This window comes from Salvelinus namaycush, chromosome 8, assembly GCF_016432855.1.
Source record: "Salvelinus namaycush isolate Seneca chromosome 8, SaNama_1.0, whole genome shotgun sequence".
NCBI classification, from domain to species: domain Eukaryota; kingdom Metazoa; phylum Chordata; class Actinopteri; order Salmoniformes; family Salmonidae; genus Salvelinus; species Salvelinus namaycush.
In genome coordinates this window covers 62,864,004-62,886,625 of record NC_052314.1, presented here as the reverse complement: position 1 = coordinate 62,886,625, position 22,622 = coordinate 62,864,004, and the positions used below count along the sequence as shown (strand labels likewise).

The 22,622-nt window shown below is 46.2% G+C and overlaps 1 protein-coding gene across 1 annotated transcript in view; it reads right to left on the bottom strand.

Moving 5' to 3' along the window:
- The window catches only part of LOC120053047 (lipopolysaccharide-responsive and beige-like anchor protein), a 326,774-nt gene that overhangs the window by 263,571 nt on the left and 40,581 nt on the right, over nucleotides 1-22,622 (bottom strand). The window contains exons 2-7 of the mRNA XM_039000298.1: nucleotides 21,539-21,625; nucleotides 21,147-21,291; nucleotides 14,558-14,658; nucleotides 11,394-11,489; nucleotides 7,761-7,882; nucleotides 6,391-6,517 (exon numbers count right to left, since the gene is read on the bottom strand). Of these exons, the coding sequence (XP_038856226.1) occupies nucleotides 6,391-6,517; nucleotides 7,761-7,882; nucleotides 11,394-11,489; nucleotides 14,558-14,658; nucleotides 21,147-21,291; nucleotides 21,539-21,625 (678 nt within the window). The remainder of the gene's footprint in view (nucleotides 1-6,390; nucleotides 6,518-7,760; nucleotides 7,883-11,393; nucleotides 11,490-14,557; nucleotides 14,659-21,146; nucleotides 21,292-21,538; nucleotides 21,626-22,622) is intronic.

Sequence of the window (22,622 nt, the reverse complement as noted above, 5' to 3'; positions counted from 1 at the left end):
GTACCACTGAAACAACAACAACTTAACCACCATGGTCACCATTGTTACCACTGAAACAACAACAACGTAACCACCATGGTCTCCATGTACCACTGAAACAACAACAACGTAACCACCATGGTCACCATGTACCACTGAAACAACAACGTAACCACCATGGTCACCATGTACCACTGAAACAACAACAACTTAACCACCATGGTCACCATGTACCACTGAAACAACGTAACCACCATGGTCACCATGTACCACTGAAACAACAACTTAACAACCATGGTCACCATGTAACACTGAAACAACAACCACCATGGTCACCATGTACCACTGAAACAACAACTTAACCACCATGGTCACCATGTACCACTGAAACAACAACAACTTAACCACCATGGTCACCATGTACCACTGAAACAACAACAACTTAACCACCATGGTCACCATGTACCACTGAAACAACAACAACTTAACCACCATGGTCACCATGTACCACTGAAACAACAACAACTTAACCACCATGGTCACCATGTACCACTGAAACAACAACTTAACCACCATGGTCACCATGTACCACTGAAACACCAACTTAACCACCATGGTCACCATGTACCACTGAAACAACAACAACGTAACCACCATGGTCACCATGTACCACTGAAACAACAACAACGTAACCACCATGGTCACCATGTACCACTGAAACAACAACAACGTAACCACCATGGTCACCATGTACCACTGAAACAACAACAACTTAACCACCATGGTCACCATGTACCACTGAAACAACAACAACTTAACCACCATGGTGACCATGTACCACTGAAACAACAACAACTTAACCACCATGGTCACCATGTACCACTGAAACAACAACAATGTAACCACCATGGTCACCATGTACCACTGAAACAACAACAACGTAACCACCATGGTCACCATGTACCACTGAAACAACAACGTAACCACCATGGTCACCATGTACCACTGAAACAACAACAACTTAACCACCATGGTGACCATGTACCACTGAAACAACAACAACTTAACCACCATGGTCACCATGTAACACTGAAACAACAACCACCATGGTCACCATGTTCCACTGAAACAACAACAACAACTTAACCACCATGGTCACCATGTACCACTGAAACAACAACAACGTAACCACCATGGTCACCATGTACCACTGAAACAACAACAACGTAACCACCATGGTCACCATGTACCACTGAAACAACAACAACGTAACCACCATGGTCACCATGTACCACTGAAACAACAACCACCATGGTCACCATGTTCCACTGAAACAACAACAACGTAACCACCATGGTCACCATGTACCACTGAAACAACAACTTAACCACCATGGTCACCATGTACCACTGAAACAACAACTTAACCACCATGGTCACCATGTACCACTGAAACAACAACTTAAACACCATGGTCACCATGTACCACTGAAACACCAACTTAACCACCATGGTCACCATGTACCACTGAAACAATGTAACCACCATGGTCACCATGTACCACTGAAACAACAACTTAACCACCATGGTCACCATGTACCACTGAAACAACAACAACGTAACCACCATGGTCACCATGTACCACTGAAACAACAACAACTTAACCACCATGGTCACCATGTACCACTGAAACAACAACTTAACCACCATGGTCACCATGTACCACTGAAACAACGTAACCACCATGGTCACCATGTACCACTGAAACAACAACAACTTAACCACCATGGTCACCATGTACCACTGAAACAACAACAATGTAACCACCATGGTCACCATGTACCACTGAAACAACAACAACGTAACCACCATGGTCACCATGTACCACTGAAACAACAACTTAACCACCATGATCACCATGTACCACTGAAACAACGTAACCACCATGGTCACCATGTACCACAACAACGTAACCACCATGGTCACCATGTACCACTGAAACAACAACAATGTAACCACCATGGTCACCATGTACCACTGAAACAACAACTTAACCACCATGGTCACCATGTACCACTGAAACAACAACTTAACCACCATGGTCACCATGTACCACTGAAACAACAACTTAACCACCATGGTCACCATGTACCACTGAAACAACAACTTAACCACCATGGTCACCATGTACCACTGAAACACCAACTTAACCACCATGGTCACCATGTACCACTGAAACACCAACTTAACCACCATGGTCACCATGTACCACTGAAACAACAACTTAACCACCATGGTCACCATGTACCACTGAAACAACAACAACGTAACCACCATGGTCACCATGTACCACTGAAACAACAACAACGTAACCACCATGGTCACCATGTACCACTGAAACAACAACAACGTAACCACCATGGTCACCATGTACCACTGAAACAACAACTTAACCACCATGGTCACCATGTACCACTGAAACAACAACTTAACCACCATGGTCACCATGTACCACTGAAACAACGTAACCACCATGGTCACCATGTACCACTGAAACAACAACAACTTAACCACCATGGTGACCATGTACCACTGAAACAACAACAACTTAACCACCATGGTGACCATGTACCACTGAAACAACAACAACTTAACCACCATGGTCACCATGTACCACTGAAACAACAACGTAACCACCATGGTCTCCATGTACCACTGAAACAACAACAACGTAACCACCATGGTCACCATGTACCACTGAAACAACAACAACTTAACCACCATGGTGACCATGTACCACTGAAACAACAACAACTTAACCACCATGGTGACCATGTACCACTGAAACAACGTAACCACCATGGTCACCATGTACCACTGAAACAACAACGTAACAACCATGGTCACCATGTAACACTGAAACAACAACCACCATGGTCACCATGTACCACTGAAACAACAACCACCATGGTCACCATGTACCACTGAAACAACAACTTAACCACCATGGTCACCATGTACCACTGAAACAACAACAACTTAACCACCATGGTCACCATGTACCACTGAAACAACAACAACTTAACCACCATGGTCACCATGTACCACTGAAACAACAACAACTTAACCACCATGGTCACCATGTACCACTGAAACAACAACAACTTAACCACCATGGTCACCATGTACCACTGAAACAACAACTTAACCACCATGGTCACCATGTACCACTGAAACACCAACTTAACCACCATGGTCACCATGTACCACTGAAACAACAACAACGTAACCACCATGGTCACCATGTACCACTGAAACAACAACAACGTAACCACCATGGTCACCATGTACCACTGAAACAACAACAACGTAACCACCATGGTCTCCATGTACCACTGAAACAACAACAACGTAACCACCATGGTCACCATGTACCACTGAAACAACAACGTAACCACCATGGTCACCATGTACCACTGAAACAACAACAACTTAACCACCATGGTGACCATGTACCACTGAAACAACAACAACTTAACCACCATGGTCACCATGTACCACTGAAACAACGTAACCACCATGGTCACCATGTACCACTGAAACAACAACTTAACAACCATGGTCACCATGTAACACTGAAACAACAACCACCATGGTCACCATGTACCACTGAAACAACAACTTAACCACCATGGTCACCATGTACCACTGAAACAACAACAACTTAACCACCATGGTCACCATGTACCACTGAAACAACAACAACTTAACCACCATGGTCACCATGTACCACTGAAACAACAACAACTTAACCACCATGGTCACCATGTACCACTGAAACAACAACTTAACCACCATGGTCACCATGTACCACTGAAACAACAACTTAACCACCATGGTCACCATGTACCACTGAAACACCAACTTAACCACCATGGTCACCATGTACCACTGAAACAACAACAACGTAACCACCATGGTCACCATGTACCACTGAAACAACAACAACGTAACCACCATGGTCACCATGTACCACTGAAACAACAACAACGTAACCACCATGGTCACCATGTACCACTGAAACAACAACAACGTAACCACCATGGTCACCATGTACCACTGAAACAACAACTTAACCACCATGGTCACCATGTACCACTGAAACAACAACTTAACCACCATGGTCACCATGTACCACTGAAACAACAACAACTTAACCACCATGGTGACCATGTACCACTGAAACAACAACAACTTAACCACCATGGTCACCATGTACCACTGAAACAACAACAATGTAACCACCAGGGTCACCATGTACCACTGAAACAACAACAACGTAACCACCATGGTCACCATGTACCACTGAAACAACAACGTAACCACCATGGTCACCATGTACCACTGAAACAACAACAACTTAACCACCATGGTGACCATGTACCACTGAAACAACAACAACTTAACCACCATGGTCACCATGTAACACTGAAACAACAACCACCATGGTCACCATGTTCCACTGAAACAACAACCACCATGGTCACCATGTACCACTGAAACACCAACTTAACCACCATGGTCACCATGTACCACTGAAACAACAACAACTTAACCACCATGGTCACCATGTACCACTGAAACAACAACAACGTAACCACCATGGTCACCATGTTCCACTGAAACAACAACAACGTAACCACCATGGTCACCATGTACCACTGAAACAACAACTTAACCACCATGGTCACCATGTACCACTGAAACAACAACAACTTAACCACCATGGTCACCATGTACCACTGAAACAACAACAACTTAACCACCATGGTCACCATGTACCACTGAAACAACAACAACGTAACCACCATGGTCACCATGTACCACTGAAACAACAACAACGTAACCACCATGGTCACCATGTACCACTGAAACAACAACCACCATGGTCACCATGTACCACTGAAACACCAACTTAACCACCATGGTCACCATGTACCACTGAAACACCAACTTAACCACCATGGTCACCATGTACCACTGAAACACCAACTTAACCACCATGGTCACCATGTACCACTGAAACAACAACTTAACCACCATGGTCACCATGTACCACTGAAACAACAACAATGTAACCACCATGGTCACCATGTACCACTGAAACAACAACAACGTAACCACCATGGTCACCATGTACCACTGAAACAACAACAACGTAACCACCATGGTCACCATGTACCACTGAAACAACAACTTAACCACCATGGTCACCATGTACCACTGAAACAACAACAACTTAACCACCATGGTGACCATGTACCACTAAAACAACAACAACTTAACCACCATGGTCACCATGTACCACTGAAACAACTTAACCACCATGGTCACCATGTACCACTGAAACAACTTAACCACCATGGTCACCATGTACCACTGAAACAACGTAACCACCATGGTCACCATGTACCACTAAAACAACAACAACTTAACCACCATGGTCACCATGTACCACTGAAACAACAACTTAACCACAGCACTAGAATGAGATTAGATTTCTATGGACCTAACACCGTAAACACCTCACCAGTTTCACACATTTTTGTTGTTGTTGTTATAATGTTTTAAATTATAATTTAATTAAGAACAATGGTAATGAAGCTACTAACAAGGTCAATGAATAATAGGCTATGTTATCATGAGTTTCACATTGGCAGCAGCAGACTGCAAACGAGCTAAAAAGCATTGGCCAGCCTTAATTTTAGCCTCATTCCTAGCTGCCTTCACAGAGTTACCCTTATGATACATGGGACATCGCCCGATCAGCTCCTAAACCCCTTGGGCTACAATCCCACCTACATCGGCTGCTCAGATCTGTCAGACATTGGAAGAATCCAGTGAAATAGGTTATTAGAGTTACCAGGCAGACAGCTTGGGAGATAAGACCGACCGTGGAATACAGAGGCCTAAAGATAGAATGAGGTTCTGAGTCTGAGGAGGAAGTAGAGTAGCGTTGTTCCACAAGGGGTGTTTTAATTGGCCAGGGGCACCATGGATCTCACGGATGCTGTTGGGCTTGATTGGGTCTGGGTGCTATGGTCTGGCTGTGTGTCGTGTCCCATTACATCATCCCTCTCTCTCGTTCCTGCTATCCTATTTTCACTGTTCTGCTCTGACATTACTGGGCCCCAGAGGAAGGACCAGATGACTATGCTTCCTCCCAAAGGGCCTAGACGAGAGGGCAGTGTATGTGTACTATGCCTGCGTACAATTTGTTCTCTGTGTGTCCTATGCGAAAGAGAACATGTTTGTGTGTCCTACTTAGCACGTGTTTCTATGTTTTATGAGTGCTAGGTTTGTGTGTGTCTCTCCCACAGGACAGTATCTGTCGGCCTCGCCGTCTGCCTACCTTCTGTGGTTTGAAGTCATATTTCACACAGTGCTGGAATCCCTTCCCCTTGGACTTTAACGAGGTCACAATCAAACAGCCGCCCACAAAGTGTGCAGAGTATCCCAGACCTTTGTTGGTGCGAAAACTACAGGAAGAGAGGGAAGAAAAAGAAAAAAAAGATAAAGAAAAAACGCATTTCAGTTAGTGAGCGTGACGGCTCACTTTAACACAGCCTAACACTCAAGGGCAGACGGGGGTTGAGACAAGTCAACCTGCCAATAAATCATTCAAACATACAAATTTAAAAAACACTGAAAACGGAGGAGAGACAGAGATGGCGAAAGCCTCAATCATTTGTCAACTTCACAACAAATTCCCATTTGTGGGTGTCTGTTCTGAGCGAGCAGGGGCCCCGGCGGTCGCCGTGTGATTTAGTGAACTAATCTCTTTTTAAAAAGGGCAGAGTCTGAAGTAGTTTTACTATAGACTTTTCTGCCTCTAGCTGGCTGGCTGTGTGTGGTTGGTTATCATTTTCAGAAGGCCCACTAAACTGAAGGCCGACCAAATCCCGGCACATCAATTAGATTTTTTGACAGAAATTAATTATCGTCTGAAAATAGGAACGAGTGAGGCACTGATTTACTGTCCCTGAGAGAGGGAGGGAGGAATGGAGAGAGGAAAGAGTAAGGGGGAGAGAGGAGAGAGAGAAAGAGAGAGAAGGATGAGAGAGAAAGAGAGAAGGATGAGAGAGAGAGAAGGATGAGAGAGGTAAATGGAAACGGAGAGGGAGAGGCATTGCATCAGTATGCCTATTTCATCTGGTAGTGTGTGTGTGTGTGTGTGTGTGTGTGTGTGTGTGTGTGTGTGTGTGTGTGTGTGTGTGTGTGTGTGTGTGTGTGTGTGTGTGTGTGTGTGTGTGTGTGTGTGTGTGTATTAAGCCTCTCTCTGATGTCAGTTGCTTTTTTACTATTTGGGGATGACTTCATCCTACAATTTTGATGAACAAGGGACAAAAATCAAATAGCTTTCCTTGGCGTGCAAATACAGTATACACAAACACACAGAAAGGGAACTACGGTATGAGCCAAATTCTATTTGAATACACCTGAATAATATCAGATAATCCATACAAAATGTATGCATGGGTATCTCAAGTCAGGATATGAGTAGAGACGTCATTTGCATAGAGAAAGAGAACAAATCAAGCAGCAGTAAGTTGGTAGATTGGGTGTATGAGACTGACTACATTAGTCGGTGGCTACAGACTGACTGGTCGACAAATCACAATGACTCGCCATTTAGGATGCAAGGTGATACCTAGTCAGTCTGCAGTCGCCGAGTGCAGTGGAGTTGATCTCCAACATGGACGCCTGGTGTATGTAACTCACCAGTACAGGTAAGGCTTGTCCTTGTCAACATTGATGTTGTTGATTGGATCCATGCGGAGCCACGTGTGGAAGGTGAATCCACTCTGGTACGGCCATTTGGCTATAGGGGGCAGAGCTATAGCCTGTGAGGAGACAAACGGTTAGCTCAATGAGTGGAGAAACCATGTTTTAGAAATAGGATTGTGAGTAGTGTGACCTAGACTACAGTGGGTCCAAGAAGGAAGGGATGGAGTTGTTCATGCGTGTGTGTGTGTGTGTCTATCCAGAGGGCTTCCTGCCTCATTAGCCAGATTCACAGCAAGGGGAAGGCGTGTGCTTAGTGCTCAGTCTCCGCTGCACACACACCAATCACAGACCCTCTTAGGGCGGCCCAGAGCTCACCCTCACCAAAGGGCAGCGTCACCATGGCAATGGAAGGGTACACAGAGACATACAGTGCACACACACACGCACACAGAAATACTCTCTCTCTCTATATATACAATGTGAGTATTCCAGAAAGCTATTGTAAGACAAAATGGGAGCAGACATGATTATCTCTATAGTTAGCTATCTAGCCCAGGTACTGTAGAGTCAAATGTACCATGGCCACATACAGGTGTAGACAGCATTCAGGTGAGACTCATTGAGAAAATAGTGACGGGTAAAGGTCCTAGACGGAGATACACAGTTCAAACGTAGCATACATAAGGCTATGATGTCGTCCTTCATGAAAACCTAGCCGACTTGGCCTAAGATATGAGATCATAGCTGAGACTACGTCTGATCAGTTTTCATCCTTCATTACCTTGAAGACTTCAGCAAGAGCAGCTTAACTGAGTTAGTGAAGCTAAGTCCTCACTTTTAAACCCATTGACACCAGGAAGTGTATTAGAACACTGCTCTATTTTAAGAGAAAGAGGGGGGAATAAAGAGAGGGGAATAAAGAGAGGGGAATAAAGAGAGGGGAATAAAGAGAGGGGAATAAAGAGAGGGGAATAACGGAACATTCCCAGGGGACTTATATGGTATTCTTTCACTCACTAAATCACATGGCTGGCGGGCTGGCTGAATGGCTGGATAGATAAAAAAGGTATTGGAAAAAGCAGCTTAGGGATTGCTGCTATAAGAAGGAAGGGGTGAGAATGAGTTCGGAGACGGCTAGGAGCATTAGAATGAAGGGAGGAGAACAGAGGGGAGACGGCTAGGAGCATTAGAATGAAGGGAGGAGAAGGAGAACAGAGGGGAGACGGCTAGGAGCATTAGAATGAAGGGAGGAGAAGGAGAACAGAGGGGAGACGGCTAGGAGCATTAGAATGAAGGGATGAGAAGGAGAACAGAGGGAAGACGGCTAGGAGCATTAGAATGAAGGGAGGAGAAGGAGAACAGAGGGGAGACGGCTAGGAGCATTAGAATGAAGGGAGGAGAAGGAGAACAGAGGGGAGACGGCTAGGAGCATTAGAATGAAGGGATGAGAAGGAGAACAGAGGGGAGACGGCTAGGAGCATTAGAACGAAGGGAGGAGAAGGAGAACAGAGGGGAGACGGCTAGGAGCATTAGAACGAAGGGAGGAGAAGGAGAACAGAGGGGAGACGGCTAGGAGCATTAGAACGAAGGGAGGAGAAGGAGAACAGAGGGGAGACGGCTAGGAGCATTAGAATGAAGGGAGGAGAAGGAGAACAGAGGGGAGACGGCTAGGAGCATTAGAATGAAGGGATGAGAAGGAGAACAGAGGGAAGACGGCTAGGAGCATTAGAATGAAGGGAGGAGAAGGAGAACAGAGGGGAGACGGCTAGGAGCATTAGAATGAAGGGAGGAGAAGGAGAACAGAGGGGAGACGGCTAGGAGCATTAGAATGAAGGGATGAGAAGGAGAACAGAGGGGAGACGGCTAGGAGCATTAGAACGAAGGGAGGAGAAGGAGAACAGAGGGGAGACGGCTAGGAGCATTAGAACGAAGGGAGGAGAAGGAGAACAGAGGGGAGACGGCTAGGAGCATTAGAATGAAGGGAGGAGAAGGAGAACAGAGGGGAGACGGCTAGGAGCATTAGAATGAAGGGAGGAGAAGGAGAACAGAGGGGAGACGGCTAGGAGCATTAGAATGAAGGGAGGAGAAGGAGAACAGAGGGGAGACGGCTAGGAGCATTAGAATGAAGGGAGGAGAAGGAGAACAGAGGGGAGACGGCTAGGAGCATTAGAATGAAGGGAGGAGAAGGAGAACAGAGGGAAGACGGCTAGGAGCATTAGAATGAAGGGAGGAGAAGGAGAACAGAGGGAAGACGGCTAGGAGCATTAGAATGAAGGGAGGAGAAGGAGAACAGAGGGGAGACGGCTAGGAGCATTAGAATGAAGGGAGGAGAAGGAGAACAGAGGGGAGACGGCTAGGAGCATTAGAATGAAGGGAGGAGAAGGAGAACAGAGGGGAGACGGCTAGGAGCATTAGAATGAAGGGATGAGAACAGAGGGGAGACGGCTAGGAGCATTAGAATGAAGGGAGGAGAAGGAGAACAGAGGGGAGACGGCTAGGAGCATTAGAATGAAGGGAGGAGAAGAGAGGGGAGACGGCTAGGAGCATTAGAATGAAGGGAGGAGAAGGAGAACAGAGGGAAGACGGCTAGGAGCATTAGAATGAAGGGAGGAGAAGGAGAACAGAGGGGAGACGGCTAGGAGCATTAGAATGAAGGGAGGAGAACAGAGGGGAGACGGCTAGGAGCATTAGAATGAAGGGATGAGAACAGAGGGGAGACGGCTAGGAGCATTAGAATGAAGGGAGGAGAAGGAGAACAGAGGGGAGACGGCTAGGAGCATTAGAATGAAGGGAGGAGAAGGAGAACAGAGGGGAGACGGCTAGGAGCATTAGAATGAAGGGAGGAGAAGGAGAACAGAGGGGAGACGGCTAGGAGCATTAGAATGAAGGGAGGAGAAGGAGAACAGAGGGAAGACGGCTAGGAGCATTAGAATGAAGGGAGGAGAAGGAGAACAGAGGGGAGACGGCTAGGAGCATTAGAATGAAGGGAGGAGAAGGAGAACAGAGGGGAGACGGCTAGGAGCATTAGAATGAAGGGAGGAGAAGGAGAACAGAGGGAAGACGGCTAGGAGCATTAGAATGAAGGGAGGAGAACAGAGGGAAGACGGCTAGGAGCATTAGAATGAAGGGAGGAGAAGGAGAACAGTGGAAGATTAGCTAGCATCTGTGCTCCTCCTCTCTTGCTGCTTATTCAACACACACAGAAGTACAGTATGACCCAATCTACATATGGTTGGTAAACCTTGGCATTATAGGATATAGAAGCCAAGATGTGTGCTGGGTCAGAGCTTATAGGCAATTCATGATGCATTATCTTAGTTATTGCTATTGCGTCCGGCCTTGGATCATGTGGGAAGTCAAGCACAAGAGGATGTAACCCATTTAGAACCTATCCAGAGGTGCTGTAAATACCGTAGACGCCGTGTTCACCGAGACTCATACCAGTCACTACAAGTCTGAAACGACTTTTACCTTACATAGTGCACGACTTGAACAGTGCTTAGGGGAATACCAGGTGTAGCGTCAGACTGTAGTCTAGTTGGGTAGTGTGTACTACACTGTCTTCTAATGATCAGTCTGAGACTCCGGTATACATGTGGAGGTGTACTGAGTAGTTACTGTACTCACAGCAGCACTCTTCCCTGGGAAGCTGAAGAAAGAGTCAGGTCCGTTCCGGTGGGCCATGCTCCTCAGGACAGACAGCAGCTTCACCGCATGGGGAGGCTGGAGGGAAGAACACGCACAAGATGAGACGCCACAGACTTTGATAAGGGTGCACCGCATTCACAAGTACACACACACACAAACACACTTCAATGTAAAGCTACAGTGCATTCGGGAAAGTATTCAGACACCTTCCCCGTTTACACATTTTGTTAAGTTACAGCCTTATTCTAAAATTGATGAAATACAAAAAATCCTTGTCAATCTACACACAATACCCCATAATGACAGAGCAAAAACAGGTTTTTATAAATTTTTGAAAATGTATTACAAATACAAATGTTATTTACATTAGTATTCAGACCCTTCACTATAAGACTAATTTGAGCTCCGGTGCATCCTGTTTCCGTTGATCATCCTTGAGATGTTTCAACAACTTGTTTGGATTCCACCTGTTGTAAATTCAATTGATTGGACATGATTTGGAAAGGCACACAACTGTTTATAGAAGGTCTCACAGTTGACAGTACATATCAGAGCAAAAACCAAGCCATGAGGTGGAAGGAATTGTCTGTAGAGCTCCGAGACAGGATTGTGTCGAGGCACAGATCTGGGGAAGGAGACCAAAAAAATGTCTGCAGCATTCAAGGTCCTCAAGAACACAGTAGCCTCCATAATTCTTAAATGGAAGACGTTTGGAACCACTAAGAGTTTGCCTAGAACTGGCCACCTGGCCAAACTGAGCAATCGGGGGAGAAGGGCCTTGGTCAGGGAGGTGAACAAGAACCCGATGGTCACTGACAGAGCTCTCGAGTTCCTCTGTGGAGATGGGAGAACCTTCCAGAAGGACAACCATCTCTGCCGCACTCCACCAATCAGCCCTTTATGGTAGAGTGGCCAGACGGAAACCACTCCTCAGTAAAAAGGCACATGACAGCCCGCTTTGAGTTTGGCAAAAGGCACCTAAAGGACTCTGACCATGAGAAACAAGATTTTTTTGGTCTGATGAAACCAAAATGTAACTCTTTGGCCTGAATGCCAAGGGCCACGTCTTGAGGAAACCTGGCACCATCCCTAAGTTGAAGCATGGTGGTGGCAGCATCATGCTGTGGGGACGTTTTTCAGCGGCAGGGACTGGGAGACTAGTCAGGATTGAGGGATAGATGAACGGAGCAGAGAGATCCTTGACGAAAACCTGCTACAGAGTGCTCAGGACCTCAGACACACAGCCAAGACAACGCAGGAATGGCTTCGGGACAAGTCTGAATGTCCTTGAGTGGCCCAGCCAGAGTCCGGACGTGAACCCGATCGAACATCTCTGGAAAGACCTGAAAATAGCTGCATCCAACCTGACAGAGCTTGAGAGGATCTACAGAGAAGAATGGGAGAAACTCCCCAAATACAGGTGTGCCAAGCTTGTAGCGTCAAACCCAAGAAGACACAAGGCTGTAATCGCTGCCAAAGGTGATTCAACAAAGTACTGAGTGAAGGGTCTGAATACTTATGTAAATGTGATTATTTTTCATACATTTTCTAAAATGTCTAAAAAACTATTTTTGCTTTGCCATTAAGGGATATTGTGTGTAGATTGAGGACGGAAAAAATGATTGAATCAATTTTAAAATAAGGCGGCAACGTAACAAAATGTGGAAGAAGGCAAGGGGGTCTGAATACTTCCTGAACGCACTGTATAAGTTCAAGTTCACAAGCAGGTAAGCAAGCAAAAAAACACACCAACATCTCCACAACTACAGAGTCAAGGTCTATTTTCAGCTTTCCTATATTGACCTCTACTAACCAAGTCAACATCTTGTTGAGTACTCTCTAGACACATTATACTGAGAATGCAGTAGTTCTGTTGATCTACTTTACATTCCCGTTGATGCTGCAAGGTCACCCGCTTCAGATCAGAGCCCCCTTCCTTTCAACCCAAATGTAAATCAAAACCCACGGAACCGTGATCAACGTTGATAAACTTCCATAATATATTGATGACCTTTTCTTCCGACAAGGCCTCTGTCAGGTTCATTTCTGTGGAGACTGCAGTAAGCATATCACACTGTGTCAAATCCTGTGATGGAGATACTCCTGATAGACGCATCATCTCTTGCCAACCCCCTCAGATAATATTTCACAGAGTTGCAGTGTGTGTGTGTGTGTGTGTGTGTGTGTGTGTGTGTGTGTGTGTGTGTGTGTGTGTGTGTGTGTAGGCGGTTGGACAGAAATGGAGAATCACAAAAGCAGATTGTCAACGAAATGGGGGCAATCTGATTCCACACTGATCAATGGGCCTCCCTATCCCCCCTCCCTCTCTCAATGGTGCAGAGACTCAGTGGATAATTCATGGTACAACCTACTAGATCTGCTGTTTTTACACAAGGGCTACTGTACTGACTCCACCCTGCTAGGCAAGACTGCCCAGGCTGTCTTCCCACTGTACTGTAATGACTCCACCCTGCTAGGCAAGACTGTCCAGGCTGTCTTCCCACAGTACTGTAATGACTCCACCCTGCTAGGCAAGACTGCCCAGGCTGTCTTCCCACTGTACTGTAATGACTTCACCCTGCTAGGCAAGACTGCCCAGGCTGTCTTCCCACTGTACTGTAATGACTTCACCCTGCTAGGCAAGACTACCCAGGCTGTCTTGGTGGAAAACTACAAAACCCAGTTTGGAAAACAAATTCTTACTCAACTTTATAATCACTAATGTATCTTAAGTATAGATACTATTTTTAACTAATGATAGGATAGTACTATTTATGTTCAACTGTTAAATGTGTGTGATTTAATCCCAAACACTGATCTAAGATCAGCTTACCCTCTCCTTAAATCGTAACATTACCCAGTAGAAGGTAGAATGATAAAACTGCCTTCATAATCAGAGCTAAGAGGCAACTTCCTCCTCAAGTTATTACACATTAATAATGCAGTAATGTTTTTTGGATTAGCCCAATAGACAGCGATGGTGTGTCTGCACTACATAGTGTGATGTATGATACCAGAGCACAGAGAGGATAAAAGGCTGTGTACAGGCTACCAGTTGAAGTGTTGCTAGCACATTCCCCATGCTCTCTACAAGACAAATATGACAGGGCGGTACGGTATGAAGGTTAGACTAGATGTGTTACCCATTGGCCTTTCTCTCCTTGCAGTTTGCTGAAGAACAACTTTAGCTCCTTGACTGTGATGCTGTAGCTGGCCAGCACTCCTAGCATGTCCACCATCAGGTCTGGAAGAGGGAAGGGACACACACACACACACACAGGTTAAACATGACATATGTGAAGCGGGGAAACTGACAAGTTATCACACCCTAACAATAGACTTGAACAGAGTCAAAGTGAAAAGCAGCACACATACAGAGGGATATTACAGAAACTCTATAACCAAAGTAACATCATTGTGTAACCTCTTGTTACTTGGCTAATAAAACATTTTATGGATTGATTACAAATAGACCAAAAATACTTCATACTAAAGAGGACATCGAAAAAGACTTCAATCAGATATTCAGCACTTAAAATACTATGCAAAACAAATCACCTTCTATTTGTTGAGTACACATATTTTCACGTTATCGCAAATGTAGAGAAATGCTATGCCATTCCCCAGCAATGCGTTTTGTTTACTTTTTTTAAATTGTAATTATTATTTTATTTAACCAGGTAGGCTAGTTGAGAACAAGTTCTCATTTACAACTACGAACTGGCCAAGATAAAGCAAAGTAGTGCGACACAAACAACAACACAGAGTTACACATGGAATAAACAAGCGTGCAGTCAATAACACAATAGAAAATGAAAAAAGAAAGTCTATATACAGTGTGTGCAAATGGCGTGAGGAGGTAAGGCAATAAATAGGCCATAGTAGCGAAGTAATTACAATTTAGCAAATTAACACTGGAGTGATAGATGTAGAAATACTGGTGTGCAAAAGAGCAGAAAAGTAAATAAAAACAATATGGGGATGAGGTAGGTAGATTGGATGGGCTATTTACAGATGGGCTATGTACAGCAGCAGCGATAGGTAAGCTGCTCTGATAGCTGATGTTTAAAGTTAGTGAGGGAGATAAGTCTCCAGCTTCAGTGATTTTTGCAATTCGTTCCAGTCACTGGCAGCAGAGAACTGGAAGGAAAGGTGGCGAAAGTAGGTGTTGGCTTTGGGGATGACCAGTGAGATATACCTGCTGGAGCGCATGGTACGGGTGGGTGTTGTTATCGAGACCAGTGAGCTGAGATAAGGCGGAGCTTTACTTAGCAAAGACTTATAGATGACCTGGAGCCAGTGGGTCTGGCGACGAATATGTAGCGAGGGCCAGCCGACTAGAGCATACAGGTCGCAGTGGTGGGTGGTATATGGGACATTGGTGACAAAACGGATGGCACTGTGATAGACTGCATCCAGTTTGCTGAGTAGAGTGTTGGAGGCTATTTTGTAAATGACATCACCGAAGTCGAAGATTGGTAGGATAGTCAGTTTTACGAGGGTATGTTTGGCGGCGTGAGTGAAGGAGGCTATGTAGCGAAATAGAAAGCCGATTCTAGATTTAATTTTGGATTGGAGATGTTTAATATGAGTCTGGAAGGAGAGTTTACAGTCTAGCAAGACACCTAGGTATTTGTAGTTGTCCACATATTCTAGGTCAGAATCGTCCAGAGTAGTGATGCTAGTCGGGCGGGCGGGTGCAGGTAGCGAACGGTTGAAAAGCATGCATTTAGTTTTACTAGCGTTTAAGAGCAGTTGGAGGCCACGGAAGGAGTGTTGTATGGCATTGAAGCTCGTTTGGAGGTTTGTTAACACAGTGTCCAAAGAAGGGCCAGATGTATACAGAATTATGTCGTCTGCGTAGAGGTGGATCAGGGAATCACCCGCAGCAAGAGCGACATCGTTGATATATACAGAGAAAAGAGTCGGCCCAAGAATTGAACCCTGTGGCACCCCCATAGAGACTGCCAGAGGTCCGGACAACAGGCCCTCCGATTTGACACACTGAACTCGATCTGAGAAGTAGTTGGTGAACCAGGCAAGGCAGTCATTTGTGAAACCAAGACTGTTGAGTCTGCCGATAAGAATACGGTGATTGACAGTCGAAAGCCTTGGCCAGGTCGATGAAGACGGCTCCACAGTACTGTCTTTTATCGATGGCAGTTATGATATTGTTTAGGACCTTGAGCGTGGCTGAGGTGCACCCGTGACCAGCTCGGAAACCAGATTGCACAGGGGAGAAGGTACGGTGAGATTCGAAAAGGTCAGTGATCTGTTTATTAACTTGGCTTTTGAAGACTTTAGAAAGGCAGGGCAGGATGGATATAGGTCTATAACAGTTTGAGTCTAGAGTGTCACCCCCTTTGAAGAGGGGGTTGACCGCGGCAGCTTTCCAATCTTTAGGGATCTCGGACGATACGAAAGAGAGGTTGAACAGACTGGTAATAGGGGTTGCAACAATGGAGGCGGATAATTTTAGAAAGAGAGGGTCCAGATTGTCTAGCCCAGCTGATTTGTACGGGTCCAGGTTTTGCAGCTCTTTCAGAAGATCTGCTATCTGGATTTGGGTGAAGGAGAAGCTGGGGAGGCTTGGGCAAGTAGCTGCGGGGGGTGCGGAGCTGTTGGCCGGGGTTGTGGTAGCCAGGAGGAAAGCATGGCCAGCCGTAGAGAAATGCTTATTGAAATTCTCGATTATCGTGGATTTATCGGTGGTGTCAGTGTTACCTAGCCTCAGTGCAGTGGGCAGCTGGGAGGTGCTGCTCTTATTCTCCATGGACTTTACAGTGTCCAAAAACGTTTTGGAGTTAGAGCTACAGAATGCAAATTTCTGTTTGAAAAAGCTAGCCTTTGCTTTCCTGACTGACTGCGTGTATTGGTTCCTGACTTCCCTGAAAAGTTGCATATCGCGGGGACTATTCGATGCTATTGCAGTCCGCCACAGGATGTTTTTATGCTGGTCGAGGGCAGTCAGGTCTGGAGTGAACCAAGGGCTATATCTGTTCTTAGTTCTACATTTTTTGAAAGGGGCATGCTTATTTAAGATGGTGAGGAAATTACTTTTAAAGAACGACCAGGCATCCTCAATGACGGGATGAGGTCAAAATCCTTCCAGGAACCCGGGACAGGTCGATTAGAAAGGCTTGCTCGCAGAAATGTTTTAGTGAGCGTTTGACAGTGATGACGGGCGGTTTGACCGCGGACCCGTAGCGGATGCAGGCAATGAGGCAGTGATCGCTAAGATCCTGATTGAAAACAGCAGAGGTGTATTTGGAGGGCAAGTTGGTCAGGATAATATCTATGAGGATGCCCATTTTAACGGATTAAGGGTTGTACCTGGTGGGTTCCTTGATAATTTGTGTGAGATTGAGGGCATCTAGCATAGAATGTAGGACTGCCGGGGTGTTAAGTATATCCCAGTTCAGGTCACCTAACAGAACAAGCTCTGAAGATAGATGGGGGGCAATCAATTCACATATGGTGTCCAGGGCACAGCTGGAAGCTGAAGAGGGTCTATAACAGGCGGCAACAGTGAGAAACTTATTTCTGGAGAGATTAATTTTTAAAATTAGAAGCTCGAACTGTTTGGGTATAGACCTGGAAAGTATAACAAAACTTTGCAAGCTATCTTTGCAGTAGATTGCAACTCCTCCCCCTTTGGCAGTTCTATCTTGACGGAAAATGTTGTAGTTGGGGATGGAAAACTCCGAATTTTTGGTGGCCTTCCTAAACCAGGATTCAGACACGGCAAGAACATCAGGGTTGGCAGAGTGTGCTAAAACAGTGAGTAAAACAAACTTAATGAGGAAGCTTCTGATGTAAACATGCATGAAACCAAGGCTTTTACAGTTACAGAAGTCAAAAAAATGAGAGCGCCTGGGGACACACAGTGCCGGGTTAACCTCTACATCACCCGAGGAACAGAAGAGGAGTAGGATGAGGGTACGGCTAAAGGCAATCAAAACTGGTCGTCTAGTGCGTTGGGGACAGAGAATAAAAGGAGCAGATTTCTGGGCGTGGTAGAACAGATTCAGGGCATAATGTACAGACAGGGGTATGGTGGGGTGCGGGTACAGTGGAGGTAAACCCAGGCATTTTGTGACGATAAGAGAGGTTGCATCTCTGGACGCACTAGTTATGCTGGGTGAGGTCACCACATGGTTGGGAGGTGGGACAAAGGAGGTATCTGAGGCATGTTGAGTGGGACTAGGTGCTCCGCAGTAAACTAAAACAATGATAACTATCCTAAACAACAATATACAAGGCATACATATTGACATTTGAGAGAGACATAAAGCGAGGCATAAAGCAATCACAGGTGTTGATTGGGAGCGCTAGCTAAGTCAACAATGGGTAAGACAACAACAGCTAATCAGCTAAGACAACAACAACAGGTAAAATGGCGCTGAATGGGCAGAGAGGGTCAGTTAACTACACACAGGGCTTGAGTTCGAGGCTGGGGCCGGCAGATAAACAAAACATAAACAAAATGGAGTACAGTGATTAATGAACAGTCCAGCAGGGATCAGCTATGTAGCCAAGTGATCATAGGGTCCAGTGAACAGCAGTAGATGAAACAGGGAAGCCGCTGGGTAGTCGTTACTACCTAGCAAGCGGGACACACAGCGTTTAAAGTTAGCAGGCCGGGGCTAGTAGAAGGGCTTGCTCTGACATCCGGCAAAGACCGGTTGAGGGCTCGGCAGACCAATCGTGGTGGAACGGCGGGGCTCCTTATCGACGAAGGGTCCAGGCCAGTCGGCGAAAGACATAATGTAGTTGTAGTAATTTCGTTTGCTAGCCGGGAGATGCGCCTGGCTCGCGGCTAACTGGTGCTAGCGTCGGGACAGGGGCGTTAGCCACTATAGCCACACGGTAGCAGCTAGCTAGCAGCGATGATCCGATGCAATGGTCCAGAGCTTACGGCAAGAATCAGGTGGAGTAGTGGATTCTAGCCGTGTTGGGGGGGGGCTATAGAACATCTCTCTCTGTTCACTGAGATGAAAATGGTCCTCCATGACATTAGCCAGTAATGTGTATTGATTGGCTTATCAATGCACACTCCCCCTGGCATTCAGCCTATAATAAGACACATTACTGGCTAATTCCATGGAGGACCATTTTCATCTCAGTGAACAGAGAGATGTTCTATAGCCTCCCAGAGCGACCTGGGGCATCAGAGGACTGACACACACCAGCCATGGAAGGAGAAGGGAGAGAGGCCGTCTGATTTAACAGCCTAATGCCCGTTTCACACTACTGAGCCAAGCAGAGTCAAAACATATTGCAATGGCCTGGTTGCCGGAGACGTGCTGAAAGGACGACGTGAAAAGAAGATATCAGAGCAAGTGCAGTCGGTTCGGGTTGGCACATTAGTGTAAAAATAGTTTATTTGTCGGTTTGGCCTGAACTACATGTTCATGTTGCCTGGGTTTGTCTGTCTGGCCTGACCTGCATGTTCATGTTCCCTGGGTCGGTCGGTCTGTCCGTCTGGCCTGACCTGCATGTTCATGTTCCCTGGGTCTGTCCGTCTGGCCTGGACTGCATGTTCATGTTCCCTGGGTCGGTCGGTCTGGCCTGGACTGCATGTTCATGTTCCCTGGGTCTGTCCGTCTGGCCTGGACTGCATGTTCATGTTCCCTGGGTCTGTCCGTCTGGCCTGGACTGCATGTTCATGTTCCCTGGGTCTGTCCGTCTGGCCTGGACTGCATGTTCATGTTCCCTGGGTCTGTCCGTCTGGCCTGACCTGCATGTTCATGTTCCCTGGGTCTGTCCGTCTGGCCTGGACTGCATGTTCATGTTCCCTGGGTCTGTCCGTCTGGCCTGGACTGCATGTTCATGTTCCCTGGGTCGGTCGGTCTGGCCTGGACTGCATGTTCATGTTCCCTGGGTCGGTCGGTCTGGCCTGGCCTGGCCTGCATGTTCATGTTCCCTGGGTCGGTTGGTCTGGCCTGCATGTTCATGTTTCCTGGGTCGGTCGGTCTGGCCTGGACTGCATGTTCATGTTCCCTGGGTTTGTCTGTCTGTCTGGCCTGGACTGCATGTTAATGTTCCCTGGGCTAATGTTTTCATTATGCTAAGGCTGATCATCCTACTCTGCCAGGCCAGTGGTCAATCATTGAGCTTTAGAAGAGTTATTTTGGCCTCATTAGTAACTGGGTGAGAGTCTGGTGAGTGATTGAGGCTGGTGACTGTGTCTACTGACTGGTGTGGGAGTCACTTCTCTGGCTGGGCAGTGGGTTAGCGCGAGGCTGAGTGGTGTTGTCAGGTCTGCAACACACTCCTAATCTAATGATGATGATGCGTGTGTGTTTGTCTGTCTGTCTGTCCGTCCATGGGTGTCCGCACCTCCTCAGTGCTTCAGTTGCTGCAGGACAAAGTAGTCTCTTCTCAGACACACACAGAATAGTGCCGTCAGCTTGCTAGGCTTGATAAGGGAAGGTGAGGAGCATTAGACAGGGCAAGCTCACTTCCTCATTATAAGGGTGATACCTGTACAGTAGGGAATCATTCGGACTGAGGCAGTGGTCATTACCTTGGATTTAAAAAGGTATTAAAAACACAGGACTTGGAGAACCACTGGATAATGATTATGACTGAGACAACCATCCACACTCCAGGGGAACTAGACAACGCTGTAGGTAGGTGTCAGCATGCTAAATACTGTACTGAGGACTGAGGTGACCTCGTTACTTTGGAGTGAAATGACTTTGGCCTCTGGTGTTACTGTGGCAGTACCTGCGATCATGCTGTCAGTGTGGGCCACGCGGTCCAGGACCAGGTTGATGAGGCCCGTGTCGGTGCAGGCCTGCAGGTTCCTCACGCTCTTCTTCAGGATAGCCGTGAAGATGCTCCACACCTCCGCCTGGCACGTAGGCTCACACTGGGTATCAGACATAATAATAATAATGGATCCGATTTAGGAAGAGATTTGCCAGATGCTCAAAGCGCTTTTACAATCCTCCACCGCTAACATGTACCCATAGAAATAGGCCTACAATGGGTGGACCACGATGGGTGGACTGGCAGAAAATCTATTTCTATGTGTGTACAGCCACAACTCATCCACCATAGTCCATAGATTATATTACACATAATGTTCCATTTAATTTTGTGTGAGTAGCACCCACCTTGTCCAGCAGCTCCACCATGCACACAATGCTGTCCTGCTCCTGGATAATGAAGTTCATCTCCAGGTCAAACTGGCCCCCCACCAACTAGAGAGAGAGAGAGAGGAGAGAGAGAGAGAGAGAGATGAGAGAGAGAGGAGAGAGAGATGAGGGTAAGATAGAGAGAAAGAGAGGAAGAAAGAAAGAAAGAGACGGAGGGAGAAAGAAAAGAGGGAGAGAGAGAGGATTCATCAACCTAAGCAATTCAAAAGCACAGAGTCAAAAACAACATCTCCAACGCAATTGGATTAGCATATGCCACTGAGCTTTTCCCTCACACCTATTTATATGTCCTTTTTTTAGGACATAAAACCCCTGGCACAGGTTCCTGGGCCACATCAACTGCATAACCAAATCCCTGGACCAAGCCGGACGGTGTATTTCTAAACATCTGCTCCTCTGTGGATCAGGCCTGCTGGACAACTAGATTAGAGGAATGGGTTGAGCTTTATTCCGCCTAGCTTCTATCATACTGCTGTTACCTATCCAATCCAGTTGTCTCAGATGTGTACAAGGACGTGAACAATGGAGCAGGCTGGGCTTCAATACAGAAAGATGCTCCACTCCCCTCTGCCCTATTTCACCTCAATGCTGTCATATTCTGTGAAGACAAGTGAACAAGGGCACAGCGGAGGGTAGTTATTCCTCCCTGAAATGAAACACATCCCGGAGGATACCGGTCACGGTCGGCTGTGACACAGCCTGGGATCGAGCCGGGTCTGTAGTGACAACTCAAACACTACAATGCAGTGCCTTAGACCGCAGCGGGAGGCCATTAAAATCACAATTTAACCAACACCCATCTATTTTTGTGACTACCTGGAACTACCACTTGGTTTTGAAGTATTGAAACCAAACCATTTCATTTGAATGAAAATAATTGAAATAAACAACAAGAGTAAGAAAGACTAAATAGCGCTCATTTCAAATAGGCTACATGTCGTATTAAACAGCATATAAACGTCATAAATAGGTCAGGAGCCAGACAGGTAGTTTAAGAAAAGAACAAAAATGAATTATTTAGGCTATATTATTTCAATTATTT